The sequence below is a fragment of the Lepus europaeus genome, chromosome 10, assembly GCF_033115175.1.
Source record: "Lepus europaeus isolate LE1 chromosome 10, mLepTim1.pri, whole genome shotgun sequence".
Lineage (NCBI taxonomy): Eukaryota > Metazoa > Chordata > Mammalia > Lagomorpha > Leporidae > Lepus > Lepus europaeus.
This window is the reverse complement of record NC_084836.1, coordinates 54,915,344-54,940,482: the sequence shown is the minus strand read 5'-3', so window position 1 is coordinate 54,940,482 and position 25,139 is coordinate 54,915,344. Positions and strand designations below refer to the sequence as shown.

Sequence of the window (25,139 nt, the reverse complement as noted above, 5' to 3'; positions counted from 1 at the left end):
TTAATCATGGGGAGGGGCAGCCTACTTATTTTTCTCTACCATTGGGCTTGGCAGGGAATTACCTGCCCTATACCATAGTGGTCACCAAAAAAGAAACCTCTTCAACTTGAAAAGGGATGTGAACATGAGCCATGAGAGAGATTTAAAAAACCCCTGTGCTTGCAGTTAATGCCACATGATTATCTGTGCTTCAAATGTCACAGAAATCTTAAAGGGATTTTTAGCACCATGTAGATAACGTCTTTTGTCCTGCTTTATAAAAAGTGCTGCTATAATGTATTAGTGGGTTCTCGTGTCTCCAGATTACCACCATGGCTCAGCTGCTGGGAAAAAGCAGTGTTCTGGTCACACCAGTCTCCTCCTGGAAGAGTCTGTTGGTCCATGGACTTCTGGGAAGCCAGTGGATTTCTACTGATTACCAGGTCCAGCTTATTACCAGATTCTGCTATGAGGGGCACAACAAGGCAGCAGTCAAAATCTCTCGTTCGGACATGGTTAACCTGAAAAAGTCAAGAAGAATCAGGTTGTATTACAGTTGTTGTCCTAATTCCCAAAGCCCAGAGTAACACTTCATGTGTAACGAGCTGTTTGGAGCCTTGAAAGTGCTAAAACACACAGCCTGTGCAGAGAAATCTACCCGTGCTCTGACAATAATAAAATGCAGCTAGTGGCTCACTTATTAGCTACTACTAAATGGCAAGGTCCTCCACAGCAGGGAACAAGCAGATGCCCGATGCTACATGCAGATATTTGTGCTTGAAGTTAAAGTGACCACATCCCATTCCTTTTGAAATTGTTTTTTTTTTTATTATAGTGTTCTGAATAAGCATTTTCCATCTGAAGAACCAGGGGCTATCCCAGGGCCCATTTTCCCTGGGAGCCAGGAAGAACAGGCTGCCAGCACAGAGCAATGGTCAAACAACAGCCACAAAGTTGTCTGCCAGTTACAAGTTTCTTATGTGAAGGACCCGTTGGTTGAGATTGGAGAACTGACTTTAAGCCATCTTCCTGGTTTAAAAAAAAAAAAAAAAAAGTAACTGTGAAAGGTACACTGTGAATAGCCATGCCCAGCTCCCCTTCATTTCCTTCAAGAGCAGAGGTGCTTGCCAGATGGTGCTGGGATCTCAGTGAAGCTGGGGGCTCTCAAAACACTTGGTTTGTGACATCACTTTGTTTTGACCCTGTAACCATTTTAATTAGTTGCTTTCAGTTCTTTCTTGCCTTACTTTCTTCCTGTCCTTTAAATTTTAATATTAGAATTCTAGCCTTAGTTTTTTGTTGTTGTTGTTGTTGCCTTTTTCTTACTATAAGCCCACCACAGGCAACTTTATCCAAACTCGTGCCTTCAGTATCCTAAATCTTTGTCTGCCTCTAACATTTCTCCTATGCAACAGATCCAAGGTGCCAGCTACTACCCAGACTGCTCTACCAAGATACGTAGAAGGCATTAAAACTCAGTAGGTCTGAGACAGAGTGCCTTGCACACATCTACCTATCCTGTCTCCTTGCCTATGATCATCCTCTTTCCCACCTTACCCTCGTCTGCCCACAATAATGAATTGTCTTTCTTTAGGTAATTATTCTGCTTAAGAAACTAATGTCTTCAGAATAAAGTCTGATTCTAGAAGAGATTCCAAGATGGCAGACTACAGAGGGAGCTTACTGCTCTAGTCTAAAGGAAGATAGTTTTTAAAAAATGGAAGAGTGCAACCTCAGGGAAGTTAGGATGAAAACTCCAGTGGAAATATCACATAAGTTAGAGGAATACTGTGGATCCACATGAAAGGTATGGACATGCACACTACACAGAACCGCAGCAGCTGAAAGCTTTAGCACAAGCTTTGGAGAGTGAAGTGAGACCAGATTGGAGCTCTGTGGGTGACAGTGTACCTGCCAACCTAGAGGGGAAAAAGGGGCATGTTTCTTTCTCCCCAACCCCTGAGAATAGTGCCCTGCAAATACCTGAGATAGGGAAGGCACAATTTTGGACATATGTAACAGCTGCCCCAGCTGAGTCAATGTGCCCAGAAACCAACTGAAAGGAACTGCCCAGTCTGTAAGATGGGATTGATAGGGGGCTGGTTGCCTATTTTGGCCAGTGAGGTTCCCCAGCCTTGCAGCAAGTCATAGGCTATGGGGTTTAGGCTAGCTCTGGGAGCATCTCCACCTCTCTGTGGACAGGATAGAATGGCAGGGCAGAGTAGATTCTCAGCACCCTGTGACTGTGGGGTCCTTGCATGGGGAGGGTGTGGCTGGGTCTTTGGGCAGTTGCTCCACACACTTAGGATTCCCTGATTCACTGGGGTGGTTCATTGCTGTGGGATCTACGTTCACACTAAGGCCTGCATGGATCCTTTGTGTCATTCTTGTGGCAATGTGAATGAATGTTGTACCCACTGGGGCTAGCTCCCAGGCATAGGTCACCTTAGGGAGTGCAGGTGAGGATGAAACTATGTCAACAGAGCTGATAAAAAGATTTACCACACCTAACTTCAGTGTCACCTTGGATACTCCCTTAACCCTGGAACTCTGAACAGAGCTCCCTGGCCACACCTAGCACATATCTCTGGGTATTCACTGAAAGATAAGACCTCCACTAAGCCACAGAGGAATATTTCAAAGATAAAAGCCATCAGAGGAGGAAAAAAAACCAACAAGTATCCACAAAAATGCCGTAAAATAATCACAGAAATTCAAGAAACAAGAGTAATGAAGACAACATGACACCCCCAAAGGAACACAACACTTGAATACTAGAATGTGAAGAATAGATTGATAAAATAAGTTAATAATAGAATTACTCAGAAGCAAATCCACAAATTTCATATGACTTGAATGAAAATATTTCCCATGAAATTAAGACTTTAAAGAGAAACCAAGAAAATAATAGAAATGAAGAATTTGATAAATAAGAAATAAAATTGAAAGCATTAATGACACAAATTTCTGGAAATTTTACAGTCATACCAAAAAAATTTAGAGAAATTAAAAAGTATTGAAGATTTATGGGATATTATCAAATTACCAACTATACAAGACTTAGGAGTTCCTGAAAGCATGGGAAGAGAATGGCTTAGAAGACCTCTTTAGTGAAATAACTACAGAAAACTTCCCTAATTTAGACAAAGAAATGGATGTCCAAGTACAGGAAACACATAAACTCCTAAAAGACATGACCAGAAAAGATCTTCACCACGACACATGGTAGTCAAACTTTCCACTGTAAAACATAAAGATTCTAAGATATGCATGAGAGAAACACTAGATTACATTTGGAAGATCTCCAATTAGACTCACAGCTGACTTATCAGAACCCTACAGGCTAAAGAGAATAGCAACATAATCTAAGTCTTAAGAGAAAAAACTCTCAACCCAGAATACCATATCCAGCAAAGCTCTCATTTGTGCATGAAAATGAAATAAAGACTTTCCATAACAAAAAGAAATTGAAAGAATTTGGCACCACTCATCCAGTCTTACAAAAGATGCTTAAGGATGTGGTACACATGGAAACATGGTCATCATTATGAAAAAATGTGAAGGCAGGAATCTCCCAGTAAAACTACAAAGGAAACCCAAAGTGAACAATACAAATATTTATGGGAAAATGGCAAGGCTAAGTTGTTACTTATCAATAGTCATGTTGAGTGTAAATGACCTGAACACTCTAGTTAAAGGATACAGACTGGCCAAATGCACTAAAAAACAAGACACATCTATTTTCTGCCTACAAGAAGCACAATTAATTCACCAACAGATAATGCCACCTGAAAGTGAAAGGATGGGCAAAGACATTCCATTCTAACAGAATCCAAAAAAGAGCTGGTATAGCCAAACTAATATCAGACAAAAGAGACTTTAACTCAAAACTGTTTAAAGAGACACAGAAGGCCAAAATGCAATGAGTAAGTGATCAATTCAACAAGAAGATGTGACTATAATAAACTGGAGTGCACCCAGTTATATGGCACATGGTTATTTAAAAGAAATATTAGTGGATCTAAAAAGAGACAAAAAAAAAAAAAGACAAAACTCCATTTTCAGCAATGCACAGATCAACAACACAGAAAACCAGCAAGAAAACAACAGGGTTAATTAACCTTAGAGACTAACAGATATCTACAGAACTTTTTATCCCAGAGTTGCAGAATACACATTTTCTGACCAGTGCATGGAACTTTCTCTAGGATAGACCACATGCTAGGCCATAAAGTATTCCATGCTTCTCTGATGAAAATGGAATGAAATTAGAAATCAACAACTCAAGAATCTCTAGGACATATGCAAACACAGGGATACTGAACAGATTTCACCTGAATGAATGGTAGATCATAGTAGAAACCAAAAGTGAAATTAAAAAATTTCTGCAAGCAAATGAAAATGACAATAATACAAAACTTATGGATACAGCAAAATCAGTGTTAAGAGGGATGTGTATAGCAATTGGGGGTCTACATTAAGAAATTGGAAAGCCACATAATAAATGAACTAGCAATGCATCTCAAGGACCTAGAAAAACAATAAGGAACCCAAAATTAGTAAGAGGAAAGAAATAATTAAAAATGGGGAAGAAATAAAATTAAAACAAAAAAATGAAAAGATCAGCAAAATGAAGTGCTGGTTTTTGGGGAAAAAAAAAATGGATGCACCATTTGCCCAACAAAAAAAGAGGGACAAGACACCAATAAATAAAATCAGACTTGAAAAGGTAAATGTAGCAAAAGATACCACAGAAACAAAAAGAATAATCAGGAATTACTACAAAGAGTTATATGTCAATGCATGGAGAAACCTAGAAGAAATGTATAGATTCCTGGACCCATACAACCTACCAAAATTGAGCCATGAAGAACTAGAAAACCTAAACAGACCAATAACCAAAATGGAGATTGAATCATGGTTGGTTCAGTTGGGTCAATGGACAAAGGACTTGAACAGACTTTTTTCAATAGAAGAAATCCAGATGAATAGCAGACACATGAAAAAATGCTTGGCATCAGTAGCCATCAGGAAAATACACATCAACACCACAATGAGGTTTCACCTCATCTCAGGCAGAACAACTTTCCTACAGAAATCAATGAACAATATATTCTGGGAGGTTGTGGAGGTAACCTAATCCACTGTTGGTGAGAATGTAAATGGGTACAGCCACTGTGGAAGACAAGATGGAGTTGTCAGATAATAGACCTTCCTATGACCCAGCTATCCCACTACTGGAAGTTTACCCAAAGGAAATGATATCAGCATATGAAAGAGTGATCTGTACCCCAGTGAACAGATAAGATATGGAATTAATCCACATGTTCATCCACTAAAAACTGTCTACAGAAATTATTGTATAGGTACACTATGGAATACTGAACAGAGGTTTAAAAAATGAAATCATGTTGTTTGTAACAACATGGATGCAAGAGGAAAACATTGTACTTAGTGAATGAAGCCAGTCCCAAATGGCAAATCTCATATCCCCCCTGATCTGTGGTAACTAATAAAGTACCTGAAAGGTAATCTACAGAAATCAAATTGACACTTTGTGATGCAATGATTGATTTTGAATCGCCCTTGTCTTGATGAACAGTTGTGGTTTTTTTTTTAATATTTGTTGAACTCTGTACTTAGTGTTGCGTTACTCTCATGTATATAAAATTACTTGAAAACAGATCTTAGTAAAAAATAAGAATTAGAATAGGAGAGGGAGGAAGAAAAGGGGGATTACAGGTGGGAGGGAAGCCTGGATGGGAAGAATCACTATGTTCCTAAATTTGTATATGTAAAATGCATGGCTTGCATACTTAAATTAAAGGTTTCTAGGTTACAAAAAAAAAGAGGGAGTAGACCATATCAATAGAATTAGAGATGAAAAAGGAAATGTAACAACAGAAACAAAAAGAATCATCAGGAATTACTACATGCCAAGACATGGGGAAACCTAAGAGACATGGATAGATTCCTGGACACATAAAACCTACCAAAACTAAGCCATGAGGAACTAGAAAACCTAAACAGACCAATAACCAAGATGGAGATGAAATTAATAATAAAGACCCTCTCAACAAAGAAAAGCCCAGGACTAGATGGCTTCACTGCTGAATTCTATCAGACAAAGAACTAAATACAGTTCTCAAGCTATTCAAAGCAATTGCAAGGAAGGGAATCCTTCCAAACTCCATCTAGGAAGCCAGCATCACCTTAATTCCTGAGCCAGAAAAAGATACAACAGAGAAAGAGAACTATAGACTAATTTCCCTGATGAATACAGATACAGACATCCAAAGAAAAAACACTTGCCAATCAAATCTGAAGATAAATCAGATCATTCACCTGGACCAAGTGGGATTTATTCCTCATATGGAGGGATGGCTCAACATTTGCAAAATTGATTTACTGAAGTTACATACATCACATTAAGGAACTGAAGAACAAAAAACATGCTGTCTCTGCCATCTGTTGAGATAATCATTTGATAAATTACAACATCTTTTCATGATGAAAACCTTAAGCAAACTGCATATAGAAGGATAGTTTCTCAAGACAAGACAATTTATAAGAAACCCATGGCCAGCCAGTGCCGCGGCTCACTAGGCTAATCCTCCACCTTGTGGTGCCGGCACACCGGGTTCTAGTCCCAGTCGGGGCGCCGGATTCTGTCCCGGTTGCCCCTCTTCCAGGCCAGCTCTCTGCTATGGCCCAGGAAGGCAGTGGAGGATGGCCCAAGTCCTTGGGCCCTGCACCTGCATGGGAGACCAGGAGAAGCACCTGGTTCCTGGCTTCGGATCAGTGCGGTGCACCAGCCGCAGCGCGCCAGCCATGGCGGCCATTGGAGGGTGAACCAATGGCAAAAAGGAAGACCTTTCTCTCTCTCTCTCTCTCACTGTTTACTCTTCCTGTCAAAAAAAAAAAAAAAAGTAACCTATTGCCACAGTCTTACCGAATGAGGAAAAGTTGGAAGCATCCCCACTAAGATCCAGATCCAGACAACGATGCTCACCCTCATGATTACTGTTTCAATAGAGTCCATGAAGTTTTAGCCAGAGCCATTAGGCAAGGAAAAGAAATCAAAGGAAAAGAAATTGTGAAGGAGGAAGTCAAACTACCCCTATTTGCAGATGACATGATTCTATATATATGGGAACCAAAAGATTCTAACAAGAGACTGTTGGAACTCAGAGAAGTTTGGTAAAGTAGCAGAATATAAAATCAACACACAAAAATTAACAGCCTTTGTATACACAATCCCATGACTGAAAAAGAATTTCTAAGATCAATCCCATTCACAATAGCTACCAAAAAATCAAATTCCTTGAAATAAATTTAACCAAGGAGATCAAAGACCTTTTATGATGAAAATTACAAACATTAAAAAAAGAAAAAAATGGAAAAATTTTCCATGCTCATGGATTGGAAGAATCAATATCATGAAAATGTCCATTTTTCTGAAAGCAATTTACAGATTCAATGTGATACCAATCAAATACCAGAGACATTCTTCTCAGATCTAGAAAAAAAATGATGCTGGAATTCATATGGAGGCACAGGAGACCTCGAATAGCTAAAGCAATCTTATACTACAAAAACAAAGCCAGTGACATCACAATACCAGATTTCAAGACATACTAGAAGGCAGTTATAATCAAAACGGCCAGTACTGGTATAAGAACAGGTAGTTAGAACAATGGAACAGAATAGAAACACCAGAAATCAATCCAAGCATCTACAAACAACTTATATTTGACCAAGGAGCTAAAACCAATCCCTGAAGCAAGGACAGTCTTCAACAAATGGTGTTGGGAAAACTGAAGAGCTATGAAGCTGGACCCGTACATTATACCTTACACAAAAATCCATTCAAAATGGATTGAAGATCTAAATCTATGACCTGATACCATCAAATTATTAGAGAACATTGGGAAACCCTGAAAAATATTGGTAAAGGCAAAGAGTTCTTAGAAAAGACCCTAGAGGCATAAGCAATCAAAGCCAAAATTCACAAACGAGATTACATCAAATTGAGAAGCTTCTGTACTGCAAGGGAAATGCTCAGGAAAGTGAAGAGGCAACAGACAGAATGTGAGAAATTATTTGCAACAATGCCACTGATAAAGTATTAATAAACTAAAATATATAAAAAGATCAAGCAGCTCAACAGAAAACCAAACAATCCAGTTAAAAATGGGCAAAGGACTTGAACAGGAATTTTTCAAAAGAGGAATTCCAAATGAACAAGAGCCAAATGAAAAAATGCTCAGCATCACTGTCCAGCAGAGAAATACAAATCAAAATGACACTGAGGGGGGCCTGGTGCTGTGGCACAGCAGGTAAAGCTGCTGCCTGCTGTACCAGCATCCCATAGTGTCACCAGTTCAAGTCCTGGCTCCTCCACTTTTGATTCAGCTCTCTGTTATGGCCTAGAAAAGCAGTGGAAGGTTGCCCAAATCCTTGTGCCCTTGCACCTGTATGAGAGGCCTGGAAGAAACTTCTGGCTTTGGATCAGTACAGCTCCAGCTGTTGTGCCTGTCTGGGGAGTGAACCAGTGGATAGAAGGCCTCCTCTCTTTCTCTAAGTCTCTGCCTCTTTGTAACTCTTTTTTTTTTTTTGACAGGCAGAATGGACAGTGTGAGAGAGAGACAGAGAGAAAGGTCTTCCTTCCGTTGGTTCACCCCCAATGGGCGCTGCAGCTGGTGCACTGTGGCCGGTGCACCACGCTGATCTGAAGCGAGGAGCCAGGTGCTTCTCCTGGTCTCCCATGTGGATGCAGGGCCCAAGCACTTGGACCATCCTCCACTGCACTCCTGGGCCATAGCAGAGAGCTGGACTGGAAGAGGAGCAACCAGGACAGAATCCGGCGCCCCGACCGGAACTAGAACCCGGTGTGCCAGCACTGCAGGTGGAGGATTAGCCTATTGAGCCGTGGCACTGGCTTGTAACTCTGACTTTCAAATAAAATGAATATTTAATTAAAAAACACAAAACCACATTCAGGTTTCATTCCACCCTGTATAAAATGGCTTTCCTACAGAAATCAACAAACAACAAATGCTGGTGAGGATATGGGGGAAAGGTAACCTAATCCACTGATGATGAGAATGTAAACTTGTACAGCCATTGTGGAAGATAAGATGGAGTTACATCAGATATCAGAATATAGACCTACCATATGACCCAGCTATCCCACTACTGGGAATTTACCCAAAGGAAATGAAATCAGCATATGAAAGAGCTATCTGTACCCCCATATTTATTGTACCTCAATTCACAATAGCTAAAATATGGAATCCATATTTCTGCCCACTGAAGACTGGTTGTAGAAATTATGGTATATGTACACTATGGAATACTACACAGAAGTTTAAAAAAATGAAATCATGTCATTTGCAACAAAATGGATACAACAGGAAAACACTGTACTTAGTGAAAGAAGCCAATCCCCATAAGACAAACATCATATGTTCTCCCTGATCTGTAGTAATATTAGAGTACCTGAAAGGCAATCTATAGAAGTGAGACTGACACTTTGCTGTACAATGATTTTGACAGCCCTCATCTTTACTGTTGAGAAACAGGCTTTTTTCATATTATTTGTTGAACTCTTTTCTTAGTGTAGGGTTATACTTTTTATAGAAAATTATCTGAAAATAGACCTTAGTGTAAAATAAGAATAGGGATATGAGAGGGAGGAGGGAGGCCTGATTTGAAAAATCAGTGTTCCTAATATTGTGTATATGAATTGCATCGATTGTAAACCTTAAATAAAAGGTTTCTAGGTTAAAAAGATGGAGAAGACCCAAATCAATAAAATCAGAGATGAAAAAGAAATGTAACAACAGGTAGCACATAAACAACAACAACAAAAAATCATTATCATTTACTGCAAAGAGCTGTATGCCAAAACATGGGGAAACATAGGAGAAAGGGATAGATTCCAGGACAATAACTACCTACCTAAATTTATGAATGAAGGTGAAATAAAGACCTTTCATAGCAAACAGAAATTGAAAAAATTTGTAACCACATATCCAACCCTCCAAAAGATGCTTAAGGATGTGTTGCATACAGAAACATGGCTATCACTATGAAAGAAGGTAAAGGAAGAAAATCTCCCAGTAAAATTTAAAAGGAAATTCAAAGTAAGAAATAGGAATAGTTCTGGGAGAATGACAGGCAAAGTTATACTTATCAAGTCACCTTGAATGTAAATGTCTTCAACTCTCCAGTTAAAGGACACAGACTGGCTGAATGGATTAAAAAACAAAACCTATCTATTTGCTGCCTACAGGAAACACATCTCACCAACAAAGATGCACACAGACTGAAAGTGAAAGGATGGAAAGATATTCCACGCTGGAGGTTTCAAGATGGCGGAGTAGGGAGGGAATTTACTGCTCTAGTCCAGGAGAAGACAATTTTAAAAAAGTGGGAAGAGTGTAGTCTCAGGGAAGAGTTAGGGAGAAAATAGCAGAGGAAACTACTGAAATTAGAGGGACATGGTGGACTTATGTGGAGAGGGTGAACACCCACAACTCGGGACTACAGCTGAGGGCCTATGCAGCAGTGTTAGAAAGTAAGGAGAGGGCTGGCACTGCAGCTCGATTGGCTAATCCTCCACCTGCAGTGCCGGCACCCTGGGTTCTAGTCCCAGTTGGGGAGCCGGATTCTGTCCCGGTTGCTCCTCTTCCAGTCCTGCTCTCTGCTGTGGCTCAGGAAGGCAGTGGAGGATGGCCCAATTGCTTGGGCCCTGCGCCCACATGGGAGACCAGGAGGAAGTGCCTGGCTCCTGGCTTCGAATCAGCGCAGCGCGCCGGCTGCAGCATGTCGGCTGAAGTGGCCATTTGGGGGGTGAACCAACGAAGGAAGACCTTTCTCTCTGTCTCTCTCTCTCTCACTGTCTAACTCTGCCTGTCAAAAAAAAAATTTAAAAAAAGAAAGTAAGGAGAGACCAGACCACAGCAGCCCAAGCCACTGGCAAAAAAGCTGCAGAAGAGCCTAGAGGGATCCCGGCTTGAAGCCCCATTGGGGATAGTGTATCTGCCAAACCAGAGAAGAAAAAAAAAGGATGGGATGGACATGTTTCTCCCCGATTACTTTACAGCAGCGTCCTGTAACAAGCCAATAGAGCGGGCACATTTTGGACATATATAACAGCTGCACCAGCTCATGTCCATGCCCAGGAACCAGCCGAGTGGAGACTCCTGGCTGTGGTGGGGAGAACTAACAGGGGCTAGGAGCTTGTGATTCTGTGAGACTTCTGTACTGAGACTGTGAAAAAAAAATTGAGGGTGTGTGGGAAGACTCATGGTGTGGCTGTGACTTTGGGTAGTCACAGTGGGAGACTCCACAAGCTCAGGGCTTACTGGTTACCTGGTGAGAGACATTGTTGGGGAATCTGAGCTTACACTGAGGACTACACAGATCCTTTGTGTTGTCCTTGGGAAAGAGAGGATGAATATTATACCCACTGGGGCTAGGGCTCAGGTACTGGTCTCCTTTGAGGAGAGGAGCGCAGCTGAGCAGAATAAATTTCATTTCTGGTTTTTAAAAAAAAAAGAGAAGATTTACCATTCCAAATCCTGGGTGTCACCTTAGGCACACTCTTAACCCTGGAGACCTGAACAGAGCTCTTTGGCCACACCTACTACAAGTCTGTAGATATTCACTGGAAGCAGACAGTCCACTTATCTATGGAGTCGTAGTACAAATAAAAGCCACCACAGCACACACACACACAAAAGAAACCAACAAGTATCTCCACAAATGCCAAACAACAAACACACCAATCCAATTAACAAGAATAAGAAGACAAAATGACACCCCCAAAAGAACAATACAATTCAATACTAGATTGTGAAGATGAAGAGATGGAAGAAATGCAAGAAATGAAATTCAAAAAGTTGATCATAAGATTATATAGAAGTAATCAGAAGCAAATGCATGAACTACCAAAATTCATACAGGACACGAAAGAAAATTTCTCCCAAAAATGAGATCTTAAAGAGAAATCAAAATGAAGAATTCAATAGGACAAATAAAAAATGCAGTGCAGAGCCTTACCAACAGATTTGGTGAAGCAAAAGAAAGAAAGAATATCAGACTTAAAAGAAAAATCACAAGAAATTATACATTCAAACCAAAGACAAGAAAAGGAAATTAGAAAACAAATAAACATGGTTGGAAATCTATAGGATACTATAAAATGAACCAACATAACGGTTCTAGGAGTTCCTAAAGGCATGGAAAGAGAGAAAGGATTAGAAGGCCCTTTTAGTGAAATAATAACAAAACTTCCATAATTTGTAGAAAGAAAGGGATATCAAGTACAGGAAGCACACAGAACTCCTCATAGACATGACCAGAAAAGATCTTCACCATACCCATTGTATCAAAGTCCCCACAGTAAAACAAAGAGAAGATTCTAAAATGTAAATGAGAAAAAAGCCAGATTACTTTCAAAGGATCTAGAATTAGACTCACAGCACACTTCTCATCAGAAACCCTTCAGTCTAGGAGAAAATAGTGAGATATAATCCAAGTCTTAAGAGAAAAAAAAAACTGTCAACCCAGAATAGTATACCCTGCAAAGCCCTCATTTATGAATGAAAGTGAAATAAAGACCATCAATAACAAACAAAAATTGAAAGATTTGTTACCACCAGCTCAGCCATACAAAAGATACCAAAGATGTGTTGCACACAGAAACACAGAAACATGGTAATCACTATGAACTGGCTGAATGGATTAAAAAACAAAATCCATCTATTTGCTGCCTACAAGAAACACATCGCACCAAAAAAGATGCACGCAAACTGAAAGTGAAAGGATGGAAAAAGATATTCCATGCCAACACAAACGAAAAAAGAGCTATCCTAATATCAGATAAAACAGACATTAACACAAAAACTATTAAAAGAGGACACTATATAATGATTAAGGGATCAATTCAGCCAGATCCAAATGCCTTAAGGGCTGATTCCGAGGCCAGAGTGCTGTTTAGGACATCTGCCATTCTATGAGTCTGCTGTGTATCCCGCTTCCCATGTTGGATCGTTCTCTCCTTTTTAATTCTATCAGTTAGTGTTAGCAGACACCAGTCTTGTTTATGTGATCCCTTTGGCTCTTAATCCTATCATTATGATCAATTATGAACTGAAACTGATCACTTTGACTAGTGAGATGGCATTGATACATGCCACCTTGATGGGATTGAATTGGAATCTCCTGGCACGTTTCTAACTCTACCGTTAGAGGTAAGTCCAATAGAGCATGTGCTGAACTGTACATCTCCTCCCTCAATTATTCCCACACTTATATTTAACAGGGTAAATACTCTACCCATGAGAGTATTTCAGGCACGGAAAGCCAAGACACTCTGGAAAAAAAAAAATGACCTAAATGAACGATCTCTGTGAGTGAGATCCCAGTGCAAAGAACGGGCCATCAAAGAAGGAGGTACCTTTCTCTGAAGGGAGAAGAGAACTTCCACTTTGACTATGGCCTTGTCTAAATAAGATCAGAGTTGGCAAACTCAAGAGGCTTCCATAGCCTTGGCAACTCACGACAAGAGCCTCGGGTGATTACTGATGCCATAAATAAAAGTGTCAATTGTTAAATCATCAACAGGAGTCACTGTGCACTTACTTCCCATGTAGGATCTCTGTCCTTAATGTGTTGTACTATGTGAATTAACAGTATAACTACTACTCAAACAGTACTTTATACTTTGTGTTTCTGTGTGGGTGCAAACTGTTGAAATCTTTACTTAGTATATACTAAATTGATCTTCTGTATATAAAAAGAATTGAAAGTGAATCTTGGTATGAATGGGATGAGAGAGGGAGCAGGAAATGCGATGGTTGTGGGTGGGAGGGAGGTTATGGGGGGAAAAAGTGATCAATTTGACAATAAGATATAACTATGAAAACATATATACACCTAATACAGGGCACCTGGCCATTTAAGATAAATATTAAGGGATTTAAAGGGAAACTTAAGACTCCAATACAATACTAATGGGGGATTTCAATACTACACTTTTCAGCAACAAACAGATCAACAAGACAGAAAATCAGCAAGGAAACAGCAGATTTAATCGACATTATAGACCAAATAGATATAACAGATATCTGCACAACTTTTCATCTTAAAGGTGTAGAATACACATTCTTCTCACAAGTGCATGGAATATTCTCTAGGATTGACCACATACTAGGCCATAAAGCAAGTCTCAGCACATTAAAAAAATATCAAGTTCATAACTATGCATCTTGTCAGACCACAGTGGAATGAAGTTGGAAATCAGCAACCCAGGAATCTCTAAAACATATGCAAATACAGGAAGACTGAACAACATGCTCCTGAATGAACAATGTGTTATAGAAATAAAAAAATTTCTGGAAACATGAAGATGACAACATAACACATCAAAACTTATGGGATACAGCAAAAGCAGTGTTAAGAGGTTTATAACAATAGATGGCTACATAAAGAAATTGGAAAGGCATCAAATAAATGAGCTAGCTATGCATCTCAAGGATCTAGAAAAACAGCAACAATCAAAATCAAAACTAGCAGGAGAAAAGAAAGAGTTAAAATTAGAGAAGAAATCAACAAAACTGAAAACAAACAATACAAAACAAAAAATACAAAAGATCAGCAAAATTATGAGCTGGTTTTTTGAAAAAAATAAACAAAATTGACACACCATTGGCCCAACTAACCAAAAGAAGGAGAGAGAAGACCCAAATCAATAAAATTAGAGATGAAAAGGAAATGTAACAACAGGCATCACGGAAATTTAAAGAATCATCAGAAATTACCCGAAAGAGCTGCATGCTAACAAACTGGGAAACCTAGAACAAATGGATATATATATATATATATATATATATATATATATATATTTGACCAAGAAGCAAAATCCAATCCTGGAGCAAGGACAGTCTCTTCAACAACTGGTGCCGGGAAAACTGGATTTCCACTTGAAGGAGTATGGAGCAAGATTCCTACCTTACACCTTACACAAAAATCCACTCAGTATAGATAAAGATCTAAATCTATGACCCAACACCATCAAATTATTAGAGAAGATTGGGGAAACCCTGCAAGGCATTGGCGCAAGCAAAGAGTTCTTGGAAAAGACCCCAAAGACATAGGCAGTGAAAGCCAAAATTAACAAATGGGATTACTTCAAACTGAGAACTTTCTGTACTGCAAAAGAAACAGAAAAGTGAAGAGGCAACTGATGGAATGGAAGAAATTATTTGCAAACTGTACATCTTATAAAGGATTAACAATTGGAATCTATAAAGAGATCAAGAATCTCCACAAGAACAAAACAACCCAGTTAACAGATGTGCAAAAAACTTAAACAGACATTTTTTTAAAAGAGGAAATCCAATGACCAAAGACACATGAAAAAATATTCGGGATCACTAGCTGTCAGGGAAATGCAAATCAAAACCACAATGAGGTTTCACCTCACCTCAGTTAGAATGGCTTTCATACAAAAATCAACAAACAGATGCTGGCAAGGATGTGGGGGAAAAGGTAACTAATCCACTGTTGGTGAGAATATAAACTGGTAAAGCCACTGGGGAAGACAGTATGGAGATACTTCAAAAATCTGAATATAGTCCCACCATATGACTCAACCATTCCACTCCTGGGAATTACCCCTAGGGAAATGAAATCAGTAAACACAAGAGCTATCTGCACCTCAATGTTTATTGCAGCTCAATTCACAGTAGCTAAGACATGGAATCAATCTAAATACCCTTCAACTGAAGCTTGTATAAAGAAATTATGGGATATGTACACTATGGAATACTACACAGCAGTATAAAAAAATGAAATCTAGTCATTTGCAACAAAATGGTTGAATCTGGAAAACATCATACTTAGTGAAATAAGTCAGTCCCAAAGGGACAAATACTATATGCTCTCCCTGATCTGTGATAACTACTACAGCACCTAGAAGGAAATTTGTAGAAGTGAAATTGACACTTTGAGAAGCAGTGACTTGAACAGCCCTTGTTATGACTGTCAAGGGACAGGGTTTTTTTTCTTAATGGAGAATAGGAGTGGGACTGGGGGAGGGAGAAGGTGGTAGGGTGGGAAGGTAGGTATAATGGGAAGAATCATTATATTACTAAAGTCATACTTATGACATTTGTACTCATTAAATAAAAGGTTCCTTTGGGATAAAAAAGAAAAATGAACAAAATTTTAAGTAATAATATCAGGGTTGCCAAGTATTTACAGCATTAATCCAGATAAGTTGTGTGATTTAAAAGAAAAAAAAAAAAAACCTCTTTTCCTCTAAGAACTAATGTAAATGTAGAAATAAAATACAAATGCCTTAAACTAAAAGAGAAAACCTAATTGATGAAGAATCTGGTTCAGTCAACACACCTCTGGAAATCAATAAGCATTAAAGTGGGAAATATGGCTTTGAACTCAATGCCCAAACCTGATAAGGATGTAGAGAACTTTTTGGACTGAGATAGAATTTATATAGCTAAACATTCGTACTTGGCTGCTCACCATTGCCAGTTCCAAAGTCTGGATGACAATGTTTGAGAGGGAAAAGGAGCACAGGACCCCAAATATCCAGGAAGATTTGGAAGAAATTCCAATTATCATTAGCTGCAAGGAATTAAAATTCCACCTGACATCTTACCTGTAAGAGCCTGTCATAGGGCTTTAAGCCGCCAAGATCGCCTGGCCCAGCTGGGCGAATATTTTTAACATATACTCCTTTCTCCAGCAAGCCATCAGCTACACTGAACCCAAAGTCCTCCATGTCAGAGTCCTTATACAAGGTTACCTGGAAAGTGAGGAAATATGAAAGGAAAATTTAGCTGGGCTGGAGACTTTCACTTCTGAAACTTCTTGATGCACAGTATTTTCAAACTAACTTGAGTAACACAAAGGATTTGTAAGATAAGCAGTAGGCAACCCCTTCCCCCAACTCTGCTGTTTCCCCGAACCTCCTGCCACGACACTCACCCTTTTTCCCTCCCTCCCTCTCCTTTTTCCTTCCGCCATCAAGTATATACATATCTCCAGGGGAGGTTAGCTTCTAGTGTTTTCCTGGAGTAAACCCCTGCCTGGTATGAGGAGCACCCAAGGGCTGCTGAGATATTGGGGAATAAGCCAAAGGCCTCTCGCCTTCCTCCTCCCCCTCCTGGGGAGTGTGCTGTCCTAACAACATTGCTCAGGGTATACTCTTCCTTTAAGAAAGTTCCATGAAGTCCATAATTTTATTTGCTATGGTACTCCATAAGTACCATACCAGCAAACAAAACACTGGTTTCTAAAAGTTTTTAATTATTTTATTTATTTGAAAGGCAGAAGAGAGAGGGAGGGAGAGGGGAGAGAGTGCTTCCATCCATTGGTTCACCCTGCCAAATGCCCACAGCAAGCTGGGACTGGCCCAGACAGAAGACAGGAGAGCCAGGAACTCCATCCATCTAGGTCTCCCATATGAGTGACAGGAACCTGAGCACTTGGGCTATCACCTGTTGCTTGCTAGTCACATTAGCAGGAAGCTGGATGGGAAATGAAGGTGGTACTTGATCCCAGGCACTCCAATATGGAATACCAGCTACCCAAGCACTAGTTCCAGGAATAGCCTGCTGTAGCTTAACCTGTTGTGTCACAATGCCTGCCTCAAGAAAACTCTATTGAAAAGATATGAAAACATTCCTAAAACATACACCTTGCTCTGGGACTTGCCTAGAAATTGAACTAGGAACTTCAGGCATCATGTTTCTATGCTGCAGGCCTCACTGACTCTCTGTGTACTGAAAGCCAGCTACTGCCAGCTCTGGATCTCCCTCCATTTGACCACCTGAAAGAAGTAGTATGAAGTTAAAGAAAAAGCCATTTCTATAGCCATCTAATGTTTATGGAGTCTCTATTATATTCTAAGCACAGCTCTGGGTTCCAGAAACAGCAATAAGTGAGAAAGGAGAGCCCACTTTCAGAAGGCAAACACTCAAATGCGCAGCTGTCACTGAGCCCCCTGGTGCTGGACACTGGTATTCTCGGCATCTTATGCTTCTTTAATGCTGTAAGGGGGCCACAGGCTTCATCAAGATTTGCCAAATGCCCCACACACAGACTTTGCGCACTTCAATGATTTGGCTTACTTTTTTTTGCCATAAAAATAACAAAAATGAATATATATATGCATTCATTTGTGCTTATACAATGAATGCATGATACATTCTCATAAAATCATAAAAAGTTAAGCATTATACAGGGCAAAATGTAGGGTCTGAAACTTTTATGGCAGTTTAATCCCCATTATTCTACTTCAGAGAGAAATGGACTACTGAAGGGAATACAAAAGTGCTCAGGTTATGGGTTTTATTTTTCTGGGCAGAGAACTAAACTCTCATGCCGCCCAGGTCAGTACTATTCACCAAGCAGCCTTCATAGTTCTGGCCATATTCTAGGTGAGGAAATTCAATTTTATACATGTCCAGTAACCCACTCATGGCCACAGAAGTAGAGTAGTGGGGTTGAGTCTGTTGGATTCCACACCAAGTGCTCATAACCGTTACATTCGATTGCCACCCAGAATGCCTGATATCATCAATTCTAGAATGTGGGTCTCTTTTTTGTCCCCCACATTTTAAAATTTCTGAACTCAGACTGTCTTACTATCAGAGGCATCCAGGATCCTATGAAGCACAGCATCCCAACATTCTACCTCCCCCTCTTTCTCACAAGCACAGTAGAAAGAAAGGGTCACCAATTTGCTTTCAGGGACCAAGAAAGTGCCTTTCTGCCTAGCCCTTTAAGCATTCTCCCAAGCAGGAATCTCAACCTGTTAAGATGCAATCGGGCCTGCCCTTGACCAGCTGAATGAGAATTTCAGCCCTGATGTTTACTGCAATGACACTGTGCGGGTTGGGTTCATTCTGTCATATTGTGTGAATTGTGTGTGTGTGTGTGTGTGTGTATAGGGTTAGGGTTAGTAGAATCAGCCATGCTATCTGACACGTACACTGATGGTACAAGAGAAGAAGGAGATTTGGTCCAAACCATGATTGAACGGGTAACCTGCCAAAGCAAAACTCATCAGGAGAGAAGGGGATGTTGTTGTTGGTGACCTGGGCTCAGGCATGTGGTGGGTGCCATCCCCTGAAGCTCCTTGAGGGGATAAGAGGTCTTTTTGTTCACTGAGGTATCCCAAAACTCTAAAGTGGTACCTGCCACATAGTACCAATTAGTTGAGTGGTCAAAAACCAACCATGACATGCTGTGCTTTTATGAGCCATTGCAGAGGATATGAGTGTGAACCAAGAGGGATTTAATTCTGAGGTTCAAGCCACCCCTTTACCCCTTTACCCAAGGCACTACTAGAAAATGGCAAGGCCTTCTGTGAAGGGTGGCTGGGCAGGATGAAGTTCCAATGGTGATACCGTGTGGCCACGAGAAGTAAAAGCACCCTGAGGTTGGAGTCAGGCCTGCCCCACATGTGGGCTGAGGAAATCTGATTTTTGGACAATGAGGGGGATAAGACACATACTGGATTTCCTGCTTGAAAGGTGGGTGGGACTTGAGTGAGTAGTTTCAAAAGCAAACAGGATGTTACTCTCACTATCAGGTTTGTGTACCAGATCATGCAGACAGGGAAGTGAAAGCTCAGAGAGGGATAGAAAGTTGCCCAAGGTCCAGGGAGAACAAGCAAAAGAATACTGGTCTAGACCAAGGTTTCTAAGCCTGCCTAGATCTTCCATGGTGAACCATCTCTTTTCCTAGCATGTGGTTGCTTGATAAATACTCCTTGGAGAGAGGAATAGTTAGGCCCTCCCATAATTACAGGGTTTTTTTTTTGCCTCAGGCTATAACATGGGGATTTCTGCCACTCATTCATAAGTAAAAGAAGGATTAGTTATTGGAGGAAGATCTGTTTTTGGCTACTCTGAAATGCACTTTGTATAAGAAAACGAAGAATGAATGCTAATACTTCCTTTTCAATTTCAGAATGGGGAATTGGTGCACTGAATGCTTCCAATGGTGTCCTAATGAGAACTATTTGGGGCGGGGCAGAGCGGGGGGGGGGGGAGTGGGGGATTTTGTTAAAGAATCAATATGAATTTATGAGTTTTTATATCTTTGATATATTTCAATCAGTTGCATCATTATTCTTTTGGATGCTCAGAGGTTCTCATCTTTGCCACAAGGAGTCCTTCATGTTAACTCCTGTGTTGTTTTGATAAAACCCATTTGTTCTCATAGCTTCTTCACTTTCTGGCCTAGGACAACAGACTCACCACAAATACTTCCTGCTCCCAATGTGGAGCCAGCCATACACCCAGGAGCCTTGATCAGAGAACATAGTGCTGTTTTATTTTCTAGTCCTTGAATGAAAACTCTGTACAAGAGTCCTGCTATCCATGGGGTCCCTTGTATTTTTGTCCTGTGTTCCTAGTTATGTTGTCTCCATGTGACACATAGCACTCCTGGGGCAGGGACCATCACCACCATCCTGTAGGGTGGTGCATCCTCCTAGCCATTTCTGGGTTTACCCATAGCCAGGTTCAGGGGTGCAGCCCCTAAAGATGCTGTGCTTATTGCTGGTTGCAAAAGCAGATCTGCATCTGCTCTGCAAACCCAGAAGCATTCTTGAGGTGCACCAAATGTGAGGTGCACTGAATGTGAGAGTCACAAAGCTCAACTTGCAATAGAAGTTAGGAAGACCTCTCTGCTCTTACTTAGATTTGAGGCACGTTTTCCAATACACTGTCAGAAATCCTTGCATTTGGGGGAACATTTGGTAAGGGCAGTACATAAAGTTCTCCCTTGCCCCACTGGCCTGGGAGTATTCTTGTGTATTTGCTTCATAGGTCCAGACCCAGGAGGAGCAAAAGGAAGAGTAGCACCTAAAACTGCCAACAGCAGCTAATGGTTTTACTTTAACAAAAACATTAGAGACCAATACCAACAGCTATTGGCCAGGAGTCTTGGCTTTCTTGAGCCTTAGACTTGAAGCACCTTGATAGCAAACTCTTTAGAAATAGAAACTACTGAATGGTGTGGAAAGTAATCCACTTCTCTAGAAAACCTTCCTTGGGTTAGAACATGACAGATTTTAACAGTCAGCTCTATGGTTCTCTTGGAAATAGTTAAGTAATAGCAAATCAACAAAAATGAAAGCATTTTAAAATCTCAAAATCTCATAAAAGATTCCAGAAACCAATAATGCACAAACCTGGGGAGCACAGCTGGCTGTTCTGAAAGCAACAATAATAAATTGTGTGCCTCACAGCCTCGTTTGCTGGAGATTGGTAGTAGTTATTTTTGATTTATTTCCCATCCAAAAATAATTCTAAGGATTCAGAGATTTAATTCTCCACACACAGATGAATCCCTTATCCAGGCACTTCCTTACAGATGATTGCTTTTGCTCTTCCAACAATTCTGTGTGGCAGAGTCATTCCCTTTCTATTAACAGGGACACGGAGTCTGGAAAAAGCTGCCTTGTCTAGGAAGAATGCATAAGCTCCAGGAGCCACTTCCAGAACACCTGACCTCATTTATTCTGTTTCTTCCATCAATTCAAGATTTTTTATTTCCTGGACATATAATCTCCTAGCTGATCAGACAGTCTTTATTTCCAACTTCCCAACAGACTTAAGATGAATAATTTATCCTTTCTGTTGAGTTTTATCTCATCAGAACCCTTTGATGACTTTCCACGATCTGCATTAACTGCTCAGTGCTGCTACAGCTCATCATCCTGTAGGTGGGCTCTGCATCTTTAATATTTGGTAAGCAAGATTTTCCTTGTAGGGTCTCTATTCTGTGTTAACTGCAGGATATCTCTGGGGAACCTGGCCATGAACACATTTGCAAGATTTTTCTGTTCTAAGAGTACCAGTGAGCCTCTTGGATCACAATGTCCTGAGCGAGGCTACAGTTCTGCAAAGCTCAGTCCAACTCTAACTATTCGCCAACATGTGCTGCGATTGTTTCTCTCTTGAGAACAGAAACTTTAACTGGAGGTGCAGGGATTCACCACAATTCAAGTTCAAGCTTGTTTTTTATTTCTGAGCAAGCCTATCCACGTGTCTTGACCAGTGTCCTGGAGGCAAAGACCAGAAAGCCTGTGCTTGTGTTTTCAGTGTTGACACTTGCGAAAAGCTTTAGCTGCAGAACCAACTTGCCCAAGTTGGATTTCAAGGGCAATTGTGTCTATTATCTTGACAAGTCACAGCAGGTGACAGCCACTCCAAAAGGAGTTCACAAGTCCTGGCAGCCTTGCTATTGCTCAATCCCATACCTGGGTGGCCTTAAGGAGTAAATTGACAGCTACTTTTGAGAGAAGGTGCTGGTTTTCCTATAAATCACCAGACATTTGGTTTACCCTTTGCAGTCACCACTGGGTAACTCGGTCCCCTTAAGCCAGACAATTCAAATCATGTTAGTTTTGAGAATCATACCATTATGTGAGGCTGGAGGAAAAAAATAAAACAGTCCTCTCAAAGACACTCTTCCCAGCCCAAACGGAAGCAGCATCAGTTTATGCCACTAGAAACTCAAAGGTTTTGGGACAAACTGGGTCAGAAAGGCAGATGCTGCCCTCCCATCTGGAGAGTCTCACTGGCAAAGGAGAGAAAGGTACAGCTGCTTCAAATGCTGCCTGCTGGGGCTCTCCCAGCTATGAAAACAAGGGCTCACCAGCGACAGAATCAGGAGCTGGGATTTGGGCTCCATGCAGGAGCAGGTCAGGGCTGACTTGGCTGTTGGAGAACCAAGTCTCAACAAAGGAAGCATCCCTGTTTTTAAGATTCATGGTGGGTTTATGTGCTTTTCCCTGATTGGTCCCAGAGCATTTCACACATTTGCCATTTCACGTAAGAACAAAGAGGAAAGAGCTAGATCATTCTCCCAAATTCTCTAGGAGATCAAACTACACCATGAGCAGCTGTTGGTCACCTGGTCATTGTCGGCTCCATTGCTGCCCCATCTCACTTGCCTGGATACCACTAAGTTGGCTGACTCTGTGGCCAAGTCCCTATTCCAGGTGCCCATGTTCAGGTAAGCCTGCTGCCCATGTACAGTCCTGCCCCTCACATTTGGCCTCTGCTTTCCCTGACATTGCCAGGGCAAATGCTCTTTGGTGAAGTCTCCCTCTGAGGATCACAGGTGACCCTATCCTTTCTGGGCTAAGTAAGAAAACTGGGGCTCATGGGGGTGACATGGCTGATGAGTGCCAATCTGAAATGCAAACCTAGGTCTGCCTTGCAACAAGCCTGTGTTCTCCCTCATTTATTATTGCTTGCCTGAAGAAAGAGATGTACCATCTAGCAAAGAGTTCATATAGTCAGGGTGTTGATTTCAGCAATGTCCACAGCAGACAGTTCTCCCAGGCTGGCTCTCTTCTCCAGCTCTGAACCTTTACTCATTCCTTCTGCAACTTACTGACCTCCCCTCCTCCTAGGCCCTTGTGGACCTCCTTGATTCAGGGACCACCTGGAGCTCTGGGTAGGAGTCATGCACCCCTACCAACCCTCTGGTCCTGTGGGAATTGGGGCCAGGCTCACTGTTATTCAGGAAGGGTGAAACATTACAAATGACAAAACTCCCATTGCACTAAGCTCCCCCCCACTCCCCCTGGCCCCCAATCCATGGGTTGCTGACACCTGACATTATGAAGAGCTTTGGTCAAGGACAGAGTTCTACAGCTGCTATGGTTTGGATATGACTTGAGTTTGTTCCTGAAAGGTTCATGTGCTTGGATATTGGTCCCCAGTGTTCTGATGTTGAGGAGGTGGAAGCTTTAAGAGGCAGAGCCTAGTAGCAGGTGACTGGGTCAGTGCAGGTGCTGGCCTCTGAAGGGATTAATGCTTGGTCTCTCTGAGTGAGTCAGTTCTCCAAAGAGCAGGGTAGGTAAAGTAAGGCTGCCCCAAGGATTTGGTTCCTTCTGCAAGCAGCTGTTTCCATTTCTGCTTCTCTGCCATGTTGTGACACAGCCAGGGGCATCCTCACTAGAAGTGAAATGGGAGTCTGCCTATTGTTGGACTTTTAGCCTCCAAAACTGTGAGCTAAATAAACCTTTTTTAAAATAAAATTATTAGACACATAGAGAGAAAGTTCCCATCTGCTGGCTCACTCTGCAAATGCCCATAATTGCTGGGGCAAGGCCAGACTAAGGCCAAGAGCTGGGAACTCAATCCAGGATTCCCATGTAGGGAATGCAGGGACCCAGCTACCTGAGCTGTCACCTGCTGCTTCCCAGGCTCTGCATTACCAGGGCACTGGAACCGGGAGCAGAACTGGGACTCAAATCCAAGTACTGTGATATGCAGTGTGTGCCTCTTAACCTACATCTTAACTGCTAGGCTAAATGCCTGTCCACCACCCCCACTCAATCCCCTGTTAGCTCTATAAAGTACCCAGCTTTAGGTATTCTACTATAATCAGTCAAGTATATCTGTTACGGCAACAGAAAACAGATAACATCCCATCTTGGGGTAAAAAAGCAACAAGATATAGGCTAGATTGTTATCTATTAAATGCTTACCCTCACCCTTCCAGGAAGTGATATGACCGAACAATGGTGGAGAAAGAGGTCAACAGGGCTATTCTCCAAGTACCTGGACATTAGGGATGACAGTGACCTTCAGAGAGCTATATCATTTATAAACCAACATCCTAGAGATAAGAAACCTATGAATAAACATACTTGAGAGAGACATACAATGACATCAGGGAGAGACAGATAGTCCCCAGGCCACAGTCAGTCTTGAGAAGTGAAGTGAAGTGGAGGTGGATCCATACAGAAAGATATTGATGAAACCTGAGAGACAAGGCACAGCAGGCTGTGATCTAACAAGCCTGCCTTGGGCCATCTGAATGGGGACAGAAGCTCTGTCTGACTTAGTTTCTGTCGCTCAGAGCTCAGACTGCAACAGGGGATGGCAACTTGGAGAAAAGTGATATGATGCAAATTGAGTTCTGCTCCTTAGAAAAGATAACCTCAAAGATTTTGCTTTTATTTCCTCCCCACACATCAATAAGCAGCTTTAATTCTAAGTTAGAAATCCTATTCCAATGTTCATTTTCACATTGAGTTTTTTAAAATCCCTCTATAAACAAGCCTTGGCAGCCTGCCATCATTCTTTCAC

At 41.1% G+C, this 25,139-nt stretch overlaps 1 protein-coding gene across 4 annotated transcripts in view; it reads right to left on the bottom strand.

The window, feature by feature from the left end:
• Nucleotides 1-269: 269 nt before the first annotated feature.
• Nucleotides 270-25,139, bottom strand: part of GRIP1 (glutamate receptor interacting protein 1) — a 434,525-nt gene continuing 409,655 nt past the window's right edge. For all 4 annotated transcript variants that reach the window (XM_062202081.1, XM_062202082.1, XM_062202083.1 and 1 more), the window contains 2 exons: nucleotides 16,673-16,819; nucleotides 270-500 (listed from right to left, as the gene is read on the bottom strand). In XM_062202081.1, the coding sequence (XP_062058065.1) occupies nucleotides 270-500; nucleotides 16,673-16,819 (378 nt within the window). The remainder of the gene's footprint in view (nucleotides 501-16,672; nucleotides 16,820-25,139) is intronic.